We start from the raw sequence: 16,763 nt of genomic DNA, 5'->3' as shown, positions 1-16,763 counted from the left end.
AAAAAAAAGTAGGCAAACAACTCTAACACCAGGTCTCAGGGAGAAGCGCATAAATGCTAGGAAACAAATACCAAGGACTCTATCTAGTGAGCATATGATGTTTCCCCAGCCTCAGAAGTATGGCGAGCATTTTCACATCCTTTCTCTGTTTCTCTTCTTCCCTTTTGCCAGGTATCCTGATCACTTCTTTTACTCAGGCTGACCTGGCTTCGCGAAACATTCAGTATGTCCACTCCAGTGAGTCCGAGAACCATTCAGACGCCTTCAGCTTCACGCTCTCAGATGGAGTCCATGAGGTAGGTGAGGAGCTGGATTCCCTTCGCATCTGCAGGGCGGCTGATGCTGTCTGAGCTTCACTTCCCTCTGCTCTCAGCCAAGGTCAGGCGGCTTCTGACAGCCGCTGGGGTCTTGTCCAAGAGAATTCATTTTTGGGTTCCTGCTCAGTCCATCATGTGAGGAATGGTGTGAAGGGGAAAGTAGAGGCCACCTACCTTCTATTGGGTGGGGCTGGGGGCCTGTGTCTCTGTAGCCTGTATGTGGCTGCCATTCTAGGTGACCCAGACGTTTCACATCACCATTCGCCCTGTGGATGACTCGCTGCCCGTTGTACAGAACATGGGGATGCGGGTGCAGGAGGGAGTGAGGAAGACCATCACGGAATTTGAGCTCAAGGCCGTGGATGCGGATACAGAGGTAAGAACGTGCCCCTGGGTTCTCTGGCTGAATGAGAAGCTGATCTGGTGAGTCCAGTGGCTGCTTTGTGACTGAGCATCCCGAGGGGAGGGCAGGGGGGTGAGGTTAGTACAAGTATCCTTGAAGGACTGGAAACCTGAAGAGACCACAGCCCTCTGAAAAAGAGGAAGTGAATACATTTGCATCAAATAGCTTTTAAACCCTTTCTGGAATCCTAAGTATGCTCTCCCTCTCCCCTGATTATATGTAACAATCTTTTTAACATGCTGAATTTTTATCATGATTTATAGAAAATTATTCCTTATTAGCATGAACAAGGATTTATGGCACCTATATATCTTTCCCTTTTTTCTTTTTAATTTTATATTTATTGGTGAAAGTATTATAGATGTCCCATTTTTCCCCCATTGGTCCCCTCCACCCTGCTCCTACCCCCTCCCAGGCCTCACTGCACTATTACGTTGTGCATATTATATTGTCTATGTCCATGGGTTATGCATATCTTATATAATAAAAGGCTAATATGCAAATCGACTGAACGACTAGTCGCTATGATGCACACTGACCACCAGGGGCCAGACACTCAATGCAAGAGCTGCCCCCTTGTGGTCAGTGTGCTCCCACAGGGGGAGCGCCGCTCAGCCAGAAGCCCCGACCCGAGCTCACAGCTGGTGAGCGCAATAGTGGTGGCAGGAGCCACTCCCGCCTCCGCAGCAGTGCTAAGGATGTCTGACTGACAGCTTAGACCCACTCCAGTCGGACATCCCCCGAGGGGTCCCGGCACTGAAGGAACCCCCCAAGTGCACAAATTTTGTGCACCAGGCCTCTAGTATGCATATAAATTCTTTGGTTAATCTCTTCCTACCCCTCCTCTCATCCCCCCCTTCCCTCTGAGAATCATGCCTGTTGATCTCACTCATACGTAGAATCTAATGAACTAAAGAAACTGGCAAAATAGATCTTTCCTTTTTTTAAGTTTTCTTCACTCAGACTTCTCTGGATGACAACTCATTATTACAATTTAGGCATCCTCAGAGAACTAGGCTTTATATAGTAAAACAGAGCCTGTAGAGACAGAACTCTCACTCTCATGATGCTTTCACATAAAAGCGTGTAACCTCTGGCACAATTTAGCTCCCATAAGAGCACCACAGCAATTATTAATTAGTTCTATGTGCACTCTACCCTCTGCCAGCGCTCTTTCATTCATCTGTTCACTCTTTCAGCAAATACTCATTACCTACCCGTGCCGGCTCTGCTCTAGATGTGAAGGACAGAGCCGTGAACAAAGCACATAAAGTTCCAGCCTTAGGGAGTTTTCAACCTTTGTTGAGGAAGACAGACAGTAAAGAAAGAACATATAATACCATGTCAGATATGTAAGTGCTATGAATAAAACTAAAGCAAGCTAAAGAAGGTAGAGATTGTGCTATACTAGACAGAGTAGGCAGGGAAGGCTTCTCTGAGGAGCAGAGATATGAAGCAGAAGAGCAAACTATGCGGTCATCTGGGAGCCTCATTCCCTGGGCAGAAGAACCAGAAGTGCAAAGGCCCTGGGGTCAAGTGTGCTTGGGACTTTTGAGTTACAGCAAGAGGCCAAGAGGTGGGAACCCAGTGAACAAGCAGGAGAGGGGAAGAGCGGGCTCAGAGAGGAGTCCTGGGGCCAGGTCACCACGGGCCTGGTTGGCCCAGGAAGGCCTTTTCATTTTATTCTCAGTTGGTGGGAAATCATTGGAAAGTCTTGAGCAGGGTTTTCTACCTCTATTTTTGCTTCTATGTGTCGCCCTAGAAGCAGTGACTAGAAATGGGAAATAAACTTCTGTTCTGATGCATATGGGATTCTGGAAATAAGAGTTTTGGGAAGTGGGGGGAAATGGATGGAAAGTAAATGAATAATTTTTAAAGGTCTAGTTCCTCTCATCCTGGGAGAGGTTAAAGATGCAGGCTGTCCCCTCTGACCCCTCCCCCCCGCAAAGGACAAATGTAAATGTCATAGTCTTACAACTGAAGGCACCAGAATATAAATTCAATTACATTTTATCTCCTTAGTTTTATTTTTGATAGCCATAAAAAATGCAGTTCTTATTTTATAAATGTCTTTAGGTTTGACTACACTTGACCACCTGTTGGCCATCACGGACACATCTGGTTTCTCTTAAGAAGTCCCTTCTCCTCTTGCTTTTTGCCTCCTCCACAGGCCGACTCTGTCACGTTCACCATTGTGCAGCCCCCACGGCATGGCAGCATCGAGCGAACCACCAATGGGCAGCATTTCCAGTTCATCTCCGCCTTCACCATGGAGGACGTCTACCAGAACCGAGTCAGCTACAGCCACGATGGCAGCAACTCCCTCAAAGACTGGTTCACCTTCACGGTTGCTGATGGGAAAAACCCCTTCTTTATTGTTGAGGAAGGAGGGAAAGAGGTGAGTGGAAACAACGGAGGGGGAGGCATAGCAGAGCATGCCAGAGGTTGTCGAGAACATGGCATTTCAAGGCCAAGGACAGCCTTGTTTTAGTTCTTGTTCTGTCACTTATCAATTGGCCTTCAGCAAATCACTTAGCTCCTCTAAACCTCCTCGTGTCATCTGCAAAATGGATACAATAATAATCACCAGCTTCAATTAGATGAGGGTTCAAAGAGATAATCCATAGTAAGTACTTCACACAATAGCAAATTATGAGCACTTTCAATAGAAGTTGGTAGTTATTGTTATTATTCTGTTATTATTTCTCCTTTCCTTTCATTTTTCTTTCATCTGTTTTTTACTAATTTCATATGGTTCTAGATTGTCTTTCTCTCTTATATGTCCCCTTAGTCAGCTGAAGTTTCTTAGTCTCATGAAGAGTAACAATGGCTAAGAGTACAGTTTCTGCATCCAAAAGACACTGATTTAAATTCTAGCTCTGTCACCGACTGGCTGAGTGACTTTGCAAGTCATTTAACCTTTCTAAGCCTCAGCTTCCCTGTCTATAAAATGGGGATGATACCACCTTTGTGAGGTATGTAAAGCACTTAGCCCAGTGCCGTACACAGGAACATCCAATCAACTGTGGCTGTCATCATCATCTGTGTCATCATTTTAGAATCAGCAAGTGAAACAAGTAAAGACTTTGGTCTTAAAGTCATGCAGCCATTCAGCTTTATTTCTTTAAGAGAATTGTCCCCTGCACTACCTTCCCTGCTATTTTTACTCACTCCTTCATTCCTTAGCCAGGTGTCCTGCAGTCCCACACCCTCTGCTGGGAATAACTGCAACCCAGGTAAAAGGTAGGCATGAACTCAGGTCAGCTCCGTCCTGCAGTCCCTTTCAGACTTTGGTGGTGAATGGGGATGGCTCCTTTGTGGAAGAAAGGTCTTCCTGCACCCTTTAGAGACCGACAGCCTGTGAGAAGGTCGTTCTCAGTGGGTCGAAGAGTCAGGATTCCCCTGCCCCTCGGGGTCTGCGAGGCATCACCCCCGGGGAGCCCATCGCTTTTATTCTCCCTCCTGCACTGCAGCTGCTCCCAGTTAGCGTGACCTTCAGAAGAGAAAAAAGATTTCAGGATAAATCAGCTACCTCTCTGATAAACATAAAAGGTCACTGCAGGTCTCCAGAGGGACCCTGTTATTTTACGAATGGAAATTGCTTACTAGGAAGGTGGTAGGAGGTTGAAAAAGCCAGCATCTGCTGCCCTGCGTGGCAGCCGCCTTTTCCCCTCCCACAGGGAGGTGCCGCGTGTGTGTTGTGTGTGTGTATGTGGATCCGTCTGAGTGAGATTGAAATTATAAACCAAAGTTTCTTTTCATTATCTCCACAAATATTTTATTCTTTTTTAATTTAAATCCTTTATTGTTTCAAGTATTACATAAGTCTCCTTTTTCCCCCATTGACACAAATATTTTATTTTTAATTTCTTCTCCCCTTTTTCCCCATATGAATAGTTCTCTCAAAAAAAAAAAAAAAAAAAGGAACAAAAAAGGGGGAAAGAAAATCTCTTTCCAGGAAACCTCTTTCTACATTTGGCAGAGTTCCACCTGGAGACGTTGACATTAACATTTTAATGACGGTTTTCTTCTGCCTCTCAGGAAAAATTTAACAGGAGTAATTGAAAGGAAAATGTTTTGTTTATTGTTTCACCTCAGGGTAACATTGAACTCACTACATGCAGAGGTGTGTAAACGTCAGCTTCCACAGCAGGTGAAGTCCCAGCCCGGTGCCCCTGGTTTCTCACTCTCCTTCTCATAGGGCCCTTCAGCAGACAGTATTCTCCCTGAGCCTCAGGCCAGGGGTGCTAAGTGCGCCCACTCTGAATTGTCAACTGATTTCAGGGTTCCAGACCTGACAGTTCAGATGTCTGTGAACGATGAGTTTTTTTGTCTCTCTCCCCCTACCCACCCCTCCCAGATTATGACAGCAGCACCTCAGCAGTTCCGAGTAGACATCCTCCCAGTGGATGATAGCACCCCAAGAATTGTCACCAACCTGGGGCTCCAGTGGTTGGAGCATGTGGATGGCAAGGTAAGGCCCCTCCATTGGCCAATTCCACACTAACCAGCTTGGGCAGTAGCCTTGAATATGATGATAGCTTATGACTAGAAGTCTGGCTCAAGTCATGTTTATTCCCCCCTAAGTGAGCTGATATTCCTGAGATTGGAAAGCCTCATGGGTTTGATTCGGATTGTATATAGTTCTTATACAATGACTCCCAAAATATAGTAGCTCAAACCAAATAGCAGTTATTTCCCCCCTCACATTTAGGGTGGAAGGCTAGGGCTCTGCATGACGATTCAGAGGTGCAGGTTCCTTCTCTCTTGCCGTTCTGCCATCACTGGCCTGTAGGCGTCGACTGGAGTTACCCCAATCTCTTCAGTTAGTCATCAGTATTTTAGTTCATGGGAAGAGGAAAATAGAAAAGTAGAGAACAAGGAATATATAGATATTTTAATCCTCATCTGAAGATATTTTTCCCATTATTTTTCAGAGAGAGTGGGAGGGAGGGAAGGAGGGGGGAAGGGAGACGGGGAGGGGGAGAGAGAGAGAGGATAACATCGATGTGAGAGAAACACATTGACTGGTTGCCTCCTGCATGTGCCCCAATGGGTGGGGAGTGAACCAGAAACTCAGGTATGTGCCCTTGAGCAGGAATCGAACCGAATACTGTTCAGTGTGCAGGCTGATGCTCTAACCACTTAATAACTCTAGCCATGGCAAGGGCAAGGGATATATTTTAAGCAAGTGGTACATCTCTTGCACTCATATTATTTTGGCAAGAAATGGTTCATATAGGCCCATCTATTGCATGGGAGGCTGGGAAATAGAGTGTCCAGCTAAAAGTTTGTTAACTAGAAGAAGGGAAAGATAGATATCTGGAATATGCCACTAATGGGAAAGAAGTATTTTTGTAGGTGAATGTCCTTAGAGGAATAATTTAGAAATTTCATTCTCCTTCTCCTAAAGCCCAATTTGGTCATTTTAAGATATGCCATAACCATGTCTAGCATTAAATTCCTGTTGACTGGAGTTACTCTAATCTCTTCAGTTAGCCACCCAAACACACACAGTTCTTGAGTTCAGTTAGAGAACTGGTTTCTTTCTTTTGTGTGTAGTTTTCCCTCTAAGACGTAGATTTTCTCGTCTCTATGGAGCTGATTAGTTGGTTGTATAGGCATACCTCAGAGATATTGTGGGTTCAATTCCAGACCATTGCAATAAAGTGAGTATCTCAGTAAACAGAATCAACCTTTTTTGTTGGTGGAAGGACTTGCCTTCAATTTCTGAAACACACAGCATCTGTGAAGCACAATAAAACAAGGTATGCTTTTATATGTAGGTGTTATGCTATAGCTTTCTACCAACTTTATCAGAATTTTTAAAATGTGTCAAACAAAATTAGTATCAATTCTTTTGCCCTATTTTATTTACTTTTTTCCATATTCAGAACCATCTCACTCTCTTCTAAACCCTCCAATATTCTACTTCCCACCCCTACCCTGCTGCAGGGACTCCTGTCAGAGTCACCAATTACCTCTATTTTGTCAAGTCCAAAGGTCTTACATATCCTTACTTTCCTAGAGTTAATAACATTTAATACTATTGACCACTCCTTTCTTCTCTCAAACCTTTGCTCTCATTAAATATTTTTTGAGTGAGTTAAAATATAGGCAGTATATTTGGGCAAAATTGGGGTATCATATGTATCTTACTCACTTGCAAGCATTGCATTTGACTTCTGATTTTCAGGAGTGGCCATCTTTCCTGTGCTGTATCATTCTTTCAAAGTCCCAACCTTCTTTAAAGGCCAAGCTCAAATTTTACCATCTCAAATCTCTTCTGCCCCAGTTCATATGGAATTATCTCTCCCACTCCCAAAAAAGTGCATAGCACTCTTTTTTTTTTTTTTTAATTTCCCGATATAGCTCTTGCCACAGCTACATTGCTTATCAGCCTTTCTTTCCCATTAAAGTGTGAATACATCGAGGGCAGAGGCCGGCTGGCTTCTATCCTTAAAGCCTCTTCAATACTGACAGAGTTTTCTGTGCAGTAAATGCACTCAGTCAATCATTGTTGAGCTGAATTAAATCTGAGTCACTGGGTCTTGTTCTTACTTTATTCCCACAACAGGAGTTAAATTTAATGGGTTTCTATTTCAGGCAACCAACTTGATCACCAAGAAGGAACTGCTGACCCTGGACCCGGACACGGAAGACCTGCAACTTGTCTATGAGATCGCTACGGGCCCCAGGCATGGCCACGTGGAGAACAAGCTGCAGCCTGGCCGAGCTGCTGTGACCTTCACACAGGGTGGGGCCTCTGGGAACTGGGAAATGGGAGGAATCTGTTCTACCACCACTGTTACCCCTACGGAACCTATATACAAACAAACACCTTTTAATGTCTAACCATCCAACTTTGGAATTTTACTTCTCTGATTTTTTTCCTGTTACTCTGAATTATGCCCCCACTCCCACCCACCCCCACCCCCAAAATTTCACCTTTACCATGCTTCCTCAGCTCCCAAATTGCTTTAGGTTTTGGCCAGGTTTTCTGGAAGGGATCTTGGTTTTCTTTAAAAACAAAACACAAAAACAGCCACCAGGCTTTATGAAAGATCCGTAATCCTGTGTGGTTTATTTTTTGTTCTCTAAGGGTTATGGACATTTTTTAAAGTCTTCAGCAAAGAAATTAAAATCAATGTGGGCAGATTCCTTAACAGGAATGTTTTCCTGCTTTGAATCATATTAAGCAGACCATTTTGTATTTAGTTTCCCAGACACCTCTTGGGGTCTTCTAGGATCTAGATGACTTCTGAGGAAGGACTTCATTGGGAGCAGTTACGAGAAACTGCCTGCTATGACTCATGTGTCATATTTCCTTTTTCTCTCTGTCCTCAGTCTTCTGAGCTCTCCTAGCCCATGTTACCTGTGCTTTGTGTGGGGGCTGTTTTAATGCAACCTTAGCTTTTCTTAATAACACATGCTTTCCAAGGAACCTTATTAGAAGGGAGTGGTGTGGATATGAGCATATGCACACAGAGGATGGGCTCGAAGACTTTTCTCTGTCAGCTCTCAGATCTGCTGCTAACACTCTATAGACATTTATTGAAGTGCATTTTTGCCAAGACCTGGAAATTCTCATTTACAATAGCATAGTATATTTCCTGTATATAAAGATAGCTTTTTGTCACACAGAGCTACAGGATCTTATTTTTGCATCTGGTGGAAACAGCAATTTTTAAGACTATTATCCCTTTTTGTTCTTGGGAACACATGTTCTGTCCATGACCCAATAGAAGAATAGACTGAGTGTGTCAGTGTGGACAGCTATGGGGCTGTTTTCATAACCCCGGGCTAATGCACTGTGTCTTTTTTTCCTCACAGAGGATGTGAACTTGGGGTTGATTCGTTACGTGTTGCATGAAGAGAAGACCCATGAGATGATGGATAGTTTTCAGTTTCTGGTGAAAGACAGTAAACCCAATGTGGTCAGAGACAATGTCTTCCACATCCAGTGGTCCCTCATCAGCTTTAAACATACTAGGTACAAGCGTCATTGTGTCTTCATTCTTGAAAAATGAGTCAGGCAAGCAGAGGATTCCGGGCAAAGCACTCTGTGGGTCAGCTGTCGTCATCTGATGAGCGGGTGGTGATAACAATAATAAAAGTAATAATTGTACCAAGTATTTCTTGACTACTATAAGTATCAGGCACTGAACTAAGCCCTTGACCTACATCACCTTAATACTTGCAATTATGAGATGCATACTATTGTTGCCCTGCAACAACAAAGCAGTAGAGACAGAAAGAGGGTTACTTGCCCAAAGTCGCATAGCTTAATCAGCAGTAAAACCAGGATACAAGTAACCAGAAGACACTGGCATTGAACTAGCAGATTCTTCACAACCCAGGGGCAGAATTTCAGAGACTACCTTCTTGTGTGTTTGTAGCTACAATGTCAGCGAGAAGGCGGGGTCTGTCAGCGTCACAGTGCAGAGGACTGGGAACCTGAACCAATACGCCATAGTCCTGTGTCACACGGAACAAGGCACGGCCAGCTCCAGCTCCAGGATCAGCTCCCAGCCTGGGCAGCAGGACTATGTGGAGTATGCTGGCCAGGTAAATGGGCGAGAGGGCCTCTGATTCCTGAACCGCCTGCAAGGACTGTGACGAGGTTGTAGGCTACTGTGGCACCTTCCAATTTTCTCTTATCCCACCTTCCTTTCCATTGGCAGCTTTCCTCAGTAATTTTCCTATCTTCGATTCTCACAGTACTTTGTTCTTCATGGTCTGCCTAAACTCCATTGACATTCTAACTGCCGAAACTTAAGTTGTTGTCTAGCTTCTCAATCTACATTTTGCTTCATGACCAAAAAAAAAAGTCTCCAAGGCATCATGTTCTACACTCAGCCTTCAGAATTCTAAATTTTTCTCTCCATCTTCTTTACCTAAAGGGAGGGAGTGTGGGGAGACCAGTTGGGAAGCTTTTGGATAGGCTGGGTAAGAGATGATGGGAGCTTAAGCTGCAGTTATAAAGTGAAGGGGGAGAGAAGTGGATGGATTCAACTGATGAGGAAGCCATCAAGTGATAGGACTTAGCAGTGGATTAGATAGTGGGGCAGAAGGGAAAGTGGATGATGATGCCCCTTGCTGGGAGGGGACACCATAGAAGAGCAGGTTTGGTGAGGGGGTGATCTTGACTTTGCTTTGAACATGGTGAGTGTGAGTTGCCTTAGAGCCATCAGTGGCCTGCTATCTACATAGGTAGGGAGTACAGAGAGGAGTTCTGGGGTAGGGAGATAAATTTGTCATCTCTATATAGAGCAGTGGTATTAATTAGTGTCAGGGTGGAGTGAGAGAGAGAAAAAGGGGAGAATGAAAGCAAAAGAGAAAGGAGCAGACTTAAATAGTATGGCAGAATACCCTGTTATTGTCACCTTTTATGTATGGCACAATGCCTGGCACTTATTAGGTATTGATTAAATGTTTTTTCAAAGTAATTTCATTATTCTTATCGCAACATAAAGTAACAGGAACCATAAAGAGGAGAGGGCTTTCTTTGAGTCATTTCAGCAGAACTAAGCTAAGGCTGCTTATGTCAGATTTAAATGAGGAACTAGAAGAGTCTTAACAAAATGATAAAAAGAGGTATGTATTCCTGTTTTTCAGAGAAAGATAAAAGGAAGTGTGTTCTAGATCTTAAACAGAGATTTGTGGAGTGTTTCATTTAGTTGCGAGTGTTATGAAATGTGGAGTTTAGTAAAAATTTGATTAGCTGATTAGATAGTAATGGTAATTTTCTTTTAATGAAAATTATGTGTTTTCAGAGGTTTATGACTATTTTTACACGTTTCATTTGTTTCTGTTTACACAAAGTATATTCCAAGCTCATTTCCTACCCTTTCAATTTTGAACAGATCCAGAGCCCTGATTTCATTTGAAGGTTTTATCTTCCTCTTTTATTTTTGGGTAAAGTAAAACCACTATATATCCCTGTTTGTTCACAATTAAGTGCATGTATAATAGTTTATCTCCTTTGTACCAGGCTAAATGTACTCACATTATAGGTTTCATTTGCAAAGGATGTAGTCAAATATAAAGTTAAAATTCAGTCTGGCTTATTCAGAATGTAATTTTCCTGAATTCAAACTTCATTATTCAGTACACTGAAATTCTATGTCAGTTTTAATTGTACAATAATATGATAATGGTAGTAGGATAATATCTTGCATTTGTTCAGTGCTTTAAAGTAAACTGGTGTTTGTAAAGTTTCAAAGCCTGACCCAGCTTGGAACTAAAAACCAGAACTTCAGCCTAGAACTTCACATTCCAAGTTCAAAGATCTTTCCAGTCAAACTTGCGACAAATAGAAGGGGGACTAAGTAATCAAATGACTCTTGCTCAAGTGAGTTAATAAAACAGGATATGAACAGTTACCTGCATGTTTTAATACAGTCACTAAATGGGAGGGGATGTCTTCACCCTCCGTGTCCCTATACAGTAAATCAGTCCAGTTGCAGATGAAGAACGGGAAGAGGTAGCCATGTGTTCCAGGTAATTCAGCAGAAAGTTGGGGCTAGAAGAACCAGCTGCTTCATTCAGTGCTCACTGGACTTGGGCCCTCTTTGCCCATGGCCTTCTGGGGGAGCAGAGCAGGGGAAGCTGAGGCACAGCTTAATTCCTTGTTGTTCCCTTTGTGACAGGTGCAGTTTGATGAGCGAGAGGACACCAAATCCTGCACCATTGTCATCAACGATGATGACGTGTTTGAGAAGGTGGAGAGTTTCACCGTGGAGCTCAGCATGCCAGCATATGCCCTACTAGGGGAGTTCACCCAGGCGAAGGTCATTATCAATGACACTGAGGACGAACCCACATTAGAGTTTGATAAGAAGACCTACCGGATCAACGAGAGCGCTGGTGTTCTATTTGCACCTATTGAAAGAAAAGGTCTGTTGACGCCAAAAGTGACAAGGAGCTTTGTAATAGCTAACATTTATTGAGTCCCATTTATGTGCCAAGTGCTCGTGTACCATATTAACTCATATGTGCAAATGCTTTACATGTATTAACGCATTTAAATTCAGCACGGCCCTGATAAAGATCCTACCTCGTGAGTTCTATCAGAAGGCTTCTCTTGGTAGTTCAGGCTGTTAGCACTCCCGGTTATTCTTTAACGGGACTAAAACACTTTATATTTGGCCTTGCAAATATTCATGTACTGGGGATTCTTAATCACCCACCCAACCCATAAAATGTTTAGTAACCTTGGTCAAGGAGGGAAGTTACAGTTTGTAAAAACTGATTTCCCATCTTAGTTCTTGAAAGACATGTGGTTAAAGATTTCCTTCTGTTAGAGTCACATATAGAGCTCAGATGAGAAGCAAACTGTGTGTAAGAACTAAAGGTCAGTTCTTGAGGGACTGAAAATCAAACCAAAGATCATATTATTGTGCAACATTGAGACTTTAAAACACATGGGAATTAAATCTTCATTCAAAGCCACACAACAACTACAAGTAATGATGTCAGGTTTTTTGTGTGTGTTTTTTTAAAATATATTTTTATTGATTTCAGAGAGGGAGAGGGAGATAGAAACATCAATGATGAGAGAATCATTGATTGGCTGCCTCCTGCATACCACCCACCGGGGATCCAGCCACCCAGTCATGTGCCCTTGACTGGAATCGAACCCAGGACCCTATAGTCCATAGGCTGATGTTCTATCCACTGAGCCAAACCAACTAGGGCTGATGTCGGGTTTTTTATTGAATCTGCTGCCTGGGTGTTAGTGTAACAAACACTGTAAGTATTGCAAACCTTTGGAGGTGCCACTTGGAAAACAAGCAAGTCCCACTGATTGCTCTGGACCAGCAAGTGGGCCCAGAATAGGCCGTCACTCAGGGCAGTGGCAGCATTAATAAGTAAAGGCATTTGTACAGAAAGGCAGGTTTTATTTTGTTTGTCTTTCTTTTTTTAAAATAAGCTTGTTTTCCCCTGGGAGTTAAAGTACAGAAGTTTATTCAGAAAGGCAGTGAACTGTGCCCATAGCACTACCTTCAGGACACAATTACTTTGCTACTTAAAGTAACCGATATGTCTCTTATCTTTCCACCCGCTGTGGTCTTAGATGGTGGGCAATGAGTCTTGTGAATTAACAGAGCACAAAATTCACAGACTAGGAAATCCATTTTAAGTTGTTTGGTGAAGTATCTGGGGTATATTAAATCCTCAAGTGGTTTATTTCATAAGCTCAAAAAGGACTGCAATGCAGGAAGGTTTCATGTCAGAGCGTGAACATGAATAGTGATGGAATACATCAGAGGGAACCAAGCTCACCAATTTATCAGAGATTTTAGAATTTGAGAAGCACTCATTCAAATGTTTTGGTTTTCTTGCCATTTTGTATTTCAGGGGACGCAAGCAGCATTGTGTCTGTGATTTGCTACACCATCCCTAAGTCAGCTATGGGAAGTAGCCTCTACGCTCTAGAATCGGGCTCTGATTTTAAATCTAGAGGGAGGTCTGCTGACAGTCGTGTGATATTCGGGCCTGGTGTCACCATGTCCACCTGTGACGTCATGCTCATTGATGACAGTGAATATGAAGAGGAAGAAGAGTTTGAGATGGCCCTGGCAGATGCTTCTGACAATGCCCGCATCGGAAGGGTGTCATCGGCCAAGGTGCTCATCAATGGTCCCAATGATGCCTCCACTGTGTCCCTGGGCAACACGGCTTTCACTGTCAGTGAGGATGCAGGTAAGAGAGCATCTCTGGGGTTCCATCTCATGATCTCTTTCTCGAATGATTTCCTCTCAGGTTTGAGAATATCCTTAAGACATTGACAATGCCATTCCTCAGTGACATCATTGTTGGTCCGAGACATAATGCTAGGCATTTTAACCAAGAATGGAAGGTAGTAAAGAATCACTTTTCTTGCTCTGATTACTGATGGCAGGGAGGGATCTGGCTTACAGTCATTGGCTGACCTCTGTGGTCCAGAGGGAAGGCATGGTGCTAAGCATTTTGGCTTGCAAAGGAGGGGAATGAGATCTGTTGAGAATAGAGGTAAATAATTTCGTATACTTCTCGCTGTTAAAACAAACACATTCTAAAATGTCAGTGTCTTCACAAGTGGAAATTGCTCATCCATATTATAGCCCAAAGCAGTCAGTGGGCAGATTTTTCCACGCAGGCTCCTTCCCTCTCCTGGCTGCACAGGGGGCCTCCGCATGCTGCTGGCAGACATACTACCAGAAGGGGCAGCAGCTGTGAAAAGTATCTACTGATAGAAGCCACTTGACCAAGGTCTCTCACCTCTTTGAAGGTGATATTCTGAGGGACAGTGGGAACTGATCTTCTTGAGTACTTATGGAATGCCAGGTACCGAGAAACATGCATTTCATGCATTCTCACTTAATCGTCTGTAGAGAAAATGACATTATAGAAGAGAGCAAATGGAGACTCAGAGAGATTAAATAAATCATCAAATATCAAGCAGTTAATATGCCAGAGCTGGATTTAGAACCCAGACCTTTCTACAATGCCACTTCCTTTGCCTACACTAAAGGCTCAGTCATGCCCTAATCGGTTTGGCTCAGTGGATAGAGCGTCGGCCTGCGGACTGAAGGGTCCTGGGTTCGATTCTGGTCAAGGGCATGTACCTTGGTTGCGGGCACATCCCCAGTGGGGCGTGTGCAGGAGGCAACTGATCGATGTTTCCCTCTCATCGATGTTTTTGGCTCTCTATCCCTCTCCCTTCCTCTCTGTAAAAATCAATAAAATATATATTTTTTTAAAAAAAGCTCAGTCATGACTAATGTCATTTCACAACTGACTAGAAAAATGTGATTGATGGGTTTTCATGTAGCTTTGCTCTCACCTTGATTGTGAAAACAGCTAAAAATCTACATGTATATCATTAGGACCCTATGAAGTATGATGTCACAATGGACCAGAAAATGAGTTTCATTCCTAAGATAAGCAATAAGCACATATGGTTTAAGTAATGATGTGTGCACCACTCAGATAAAACGGGGAAATCAAACCAGTTAGGAACATTTAATTAGGAACATTCAGCTTCAGGCCCCATAGAGTCCCATAGCTAGTTCTTCCTTAATTGACTATTTTCTAGCTCATCCCTGAGGCGCTCGTCTGAATTTCTTCTCCCTATATAGGCTTGAGATGTTTTCCAATGGATCCTTCCCCCTTAAGTTCATTGTTCTTCTGTGAACAGTCTCCTTTGTGAAGCCACAAAATAATTTTCCTCTAAGGGCTACTTTCCAGCACAACCTGCATGAGACCCTCCTCTAGGTCTGCTCTTAATCTCAGTGTTGGTAAAAAGGAGGGCAGTGATACCTCAGCCTTCCTCAGAGGGAGCACCAAGCATCACTGAGGTTAGAGTAGACAGGCCAGCAGGATAAAACTGCTGCTGCTGAGAAAGAGAACATGTTGGGAAAGTACCATTGATTTTCTGGGTCAAGGTTGACCTTGGGAATCTATAAATCTTGTTTCAGGAACAGTGAAGATCCCAGTTATCCGCCATGGGACTGACCTTTCGACCTTCACATCTGTCTGGTGTGCTACGCGTCCCTCAGACCCAGCTTCTGCCACTCCAGGAGTTGACTATGTTCCCAGCTCTAGGAAGGTGGAATTCGGACCAGGTGTCACTGAGCAGGTGAGCATACCGCCGTGAAAGGCTGGATGAGTCTGTTAATGTGGTATCTAGTCTGCTCTCCAAACTCTCTGGAGGACACTAAACTCCACTTGCAATATTACTATCTTCCCTTTCTTCAAAAACACAAACATACAATCAAGCGAACAAACTTAGAGGGATTGTCTACAAAACTCTCCAAGAGATGTTTTTACCATCTTATATCCAGCACCACAGATTTAGGATAGAAACCACATTTGTTTGATCTAAATATCTAGAAACAAAACACCTAAGGGTGTGTAACAAAAAGAGTGTAATTTTATGGATAAAAAGAAACTTAATTTAAGACCACCAAAGAAAGACAAGTTGTTGCCTGTGTCGTAATTTCCCAAAATAAATGGGTGTTATGTGTTCGGCATTCTGTAAGGTTTACTTGAATTTTTCTTTTTTTTTTAATTAAAAATCATTGTTTTTAATTGAGATGTAATTAACATATAACATTATATTAGTTTCAGGTGTACAATGCAATGATTCAATGTTTATATATAGTGAAGATAATCACCACAGTAAATCTAGTTAACATCTTGATTTTTCTCCTAGTATTGCACCTTGACGATCTTAGATGACATTCAGTATCCAGCAATTGAAGGGCTGGAGACATTTGTCGTGTTCCTCAGCTCAGCACAAGGGGCCGAACTGACCAAACCTTTCCAAGCTGTCATTGCCATTAATGACACATTCCAGGATGGTAAGAGATTGGGGCTGCCAGCTGGTGGCTGACTATAGTTCTATTTTTTCCTTAACTTTTATATGTATGCATTGGACCTCATTCACATTTCACTCAAGAAATGTGAGTATGTGTGTGTGAGTGCATGTGTATGTATGTGTGCATATGTCTGTTATATCTGTGTGTGTACAAGTACCTGCATGCTCACATTTACATAGAAAAGAAATAGGGGAAAGAAATAATTGTTCATGGTTCTGGCACTCTACTAGATACACAAAAAATGTTTAAGCCTTGGTTGAGGCCATGTCCTCAAGAAGTTCAATGTCTAGTTGGGGGATCAGACCCTTAAACTGAAAAGTTAGGATATCCTATATAATAAAAAGCAAATATGCAAATCGACCGAACAGTAGAACAACTGGTCGCTATGATGTGCACTGACCACCAGAGGGCAGACACTCAACACAGGAGCTGCCCCCAGGTGGTCAGTGTGCTCCCACAGGGGGAGCGCCACTCAGCCAGAAGCTGGGCTCTCAGGGAGCCTCTCCTGTCTCTGTGGCAGCACTAAGGATGTCCAACTGACGGCTTAGTCCTGCTCCAGAGCATGCCTAAGCCATCAGTCGGACATCCCCCAAGGGCTCCCGGATTGCGAGAGGGCTCAGGCCAGGCTGAGGGACTCCACAACGAGTGCATGAATTTCGTGCACCGGACCTCTAG

The 16,763-nt window shown here is 43.3% G+C and overlaps 1 protein-coding gene across 1 annotated transcript in view; it reads left to right on the top strand.

Annotated features, from left to right (window-relative positions):
* Positions 1-16,763, top strand: part of FRAS1 (Fraser extracellular matrix complex subunit 1) — a 440,116-nt gene that overhangs the window by 373,220 nt on the left and 50,133 nt on the right. The window contains exons 48-58 of the mRNA XM_008143649.3: positions 172-296; positions 553-693; positions 2,891-3,118; positions 5,081-5,194; positions 7,327-7,477; positions 8,554-8,713; positions 9,120-9,288; positions 11,373-11,619; positions 13,084-13,428; positions 15,186-15,346; positions 15,923-16,070. Coding sequence (XP_008141871.2) covers positions 172-296; positions 553-693; positions 2,891-3,118; positions 5,081-5,194; positions 7,327-7,477; positions 8,554-8,713; positions 9,120-9,288; positions 11,373-11,619; positions 13,084-13,428; positions 15,186-15,346; positions 15,923-16,070 — 1,989 coding nt within the window. The remainder of the gene's footprint in view (positions 1-171; positions 297-552; positions 694-2,890; positions 3,119-5,080; positions 5,195-7,326; positions 7,478-8,553; positions 8,714-9,119; positions 9,289-11,372; positions 11,620-13,083; positions 13,429-15,185; positions 15,347-15,922; positions 16,071-16,763) is intronic.

The sequence above is a fragment of the Eptesicus fuscus genome, chromosome 2 (genome assembly GCF_027574615.1).
Source record: "Eptesicus fuscus isolate TK198812 chromosome 2, DD_ASM_mEF_20220401, whole genome shotgun sequence".
NCBI classification, from domain to species: Eukaryota; Metazoa; Chordata; class Mammalia; order Chiroptera; family Vespertilionidae; genus Eptesicus; species Eptesicus fuscus.
Note: the sequence above shows the minus strand (reverse complement) of the source record. Positions and strands in the feature narration are given on the sequence as shown.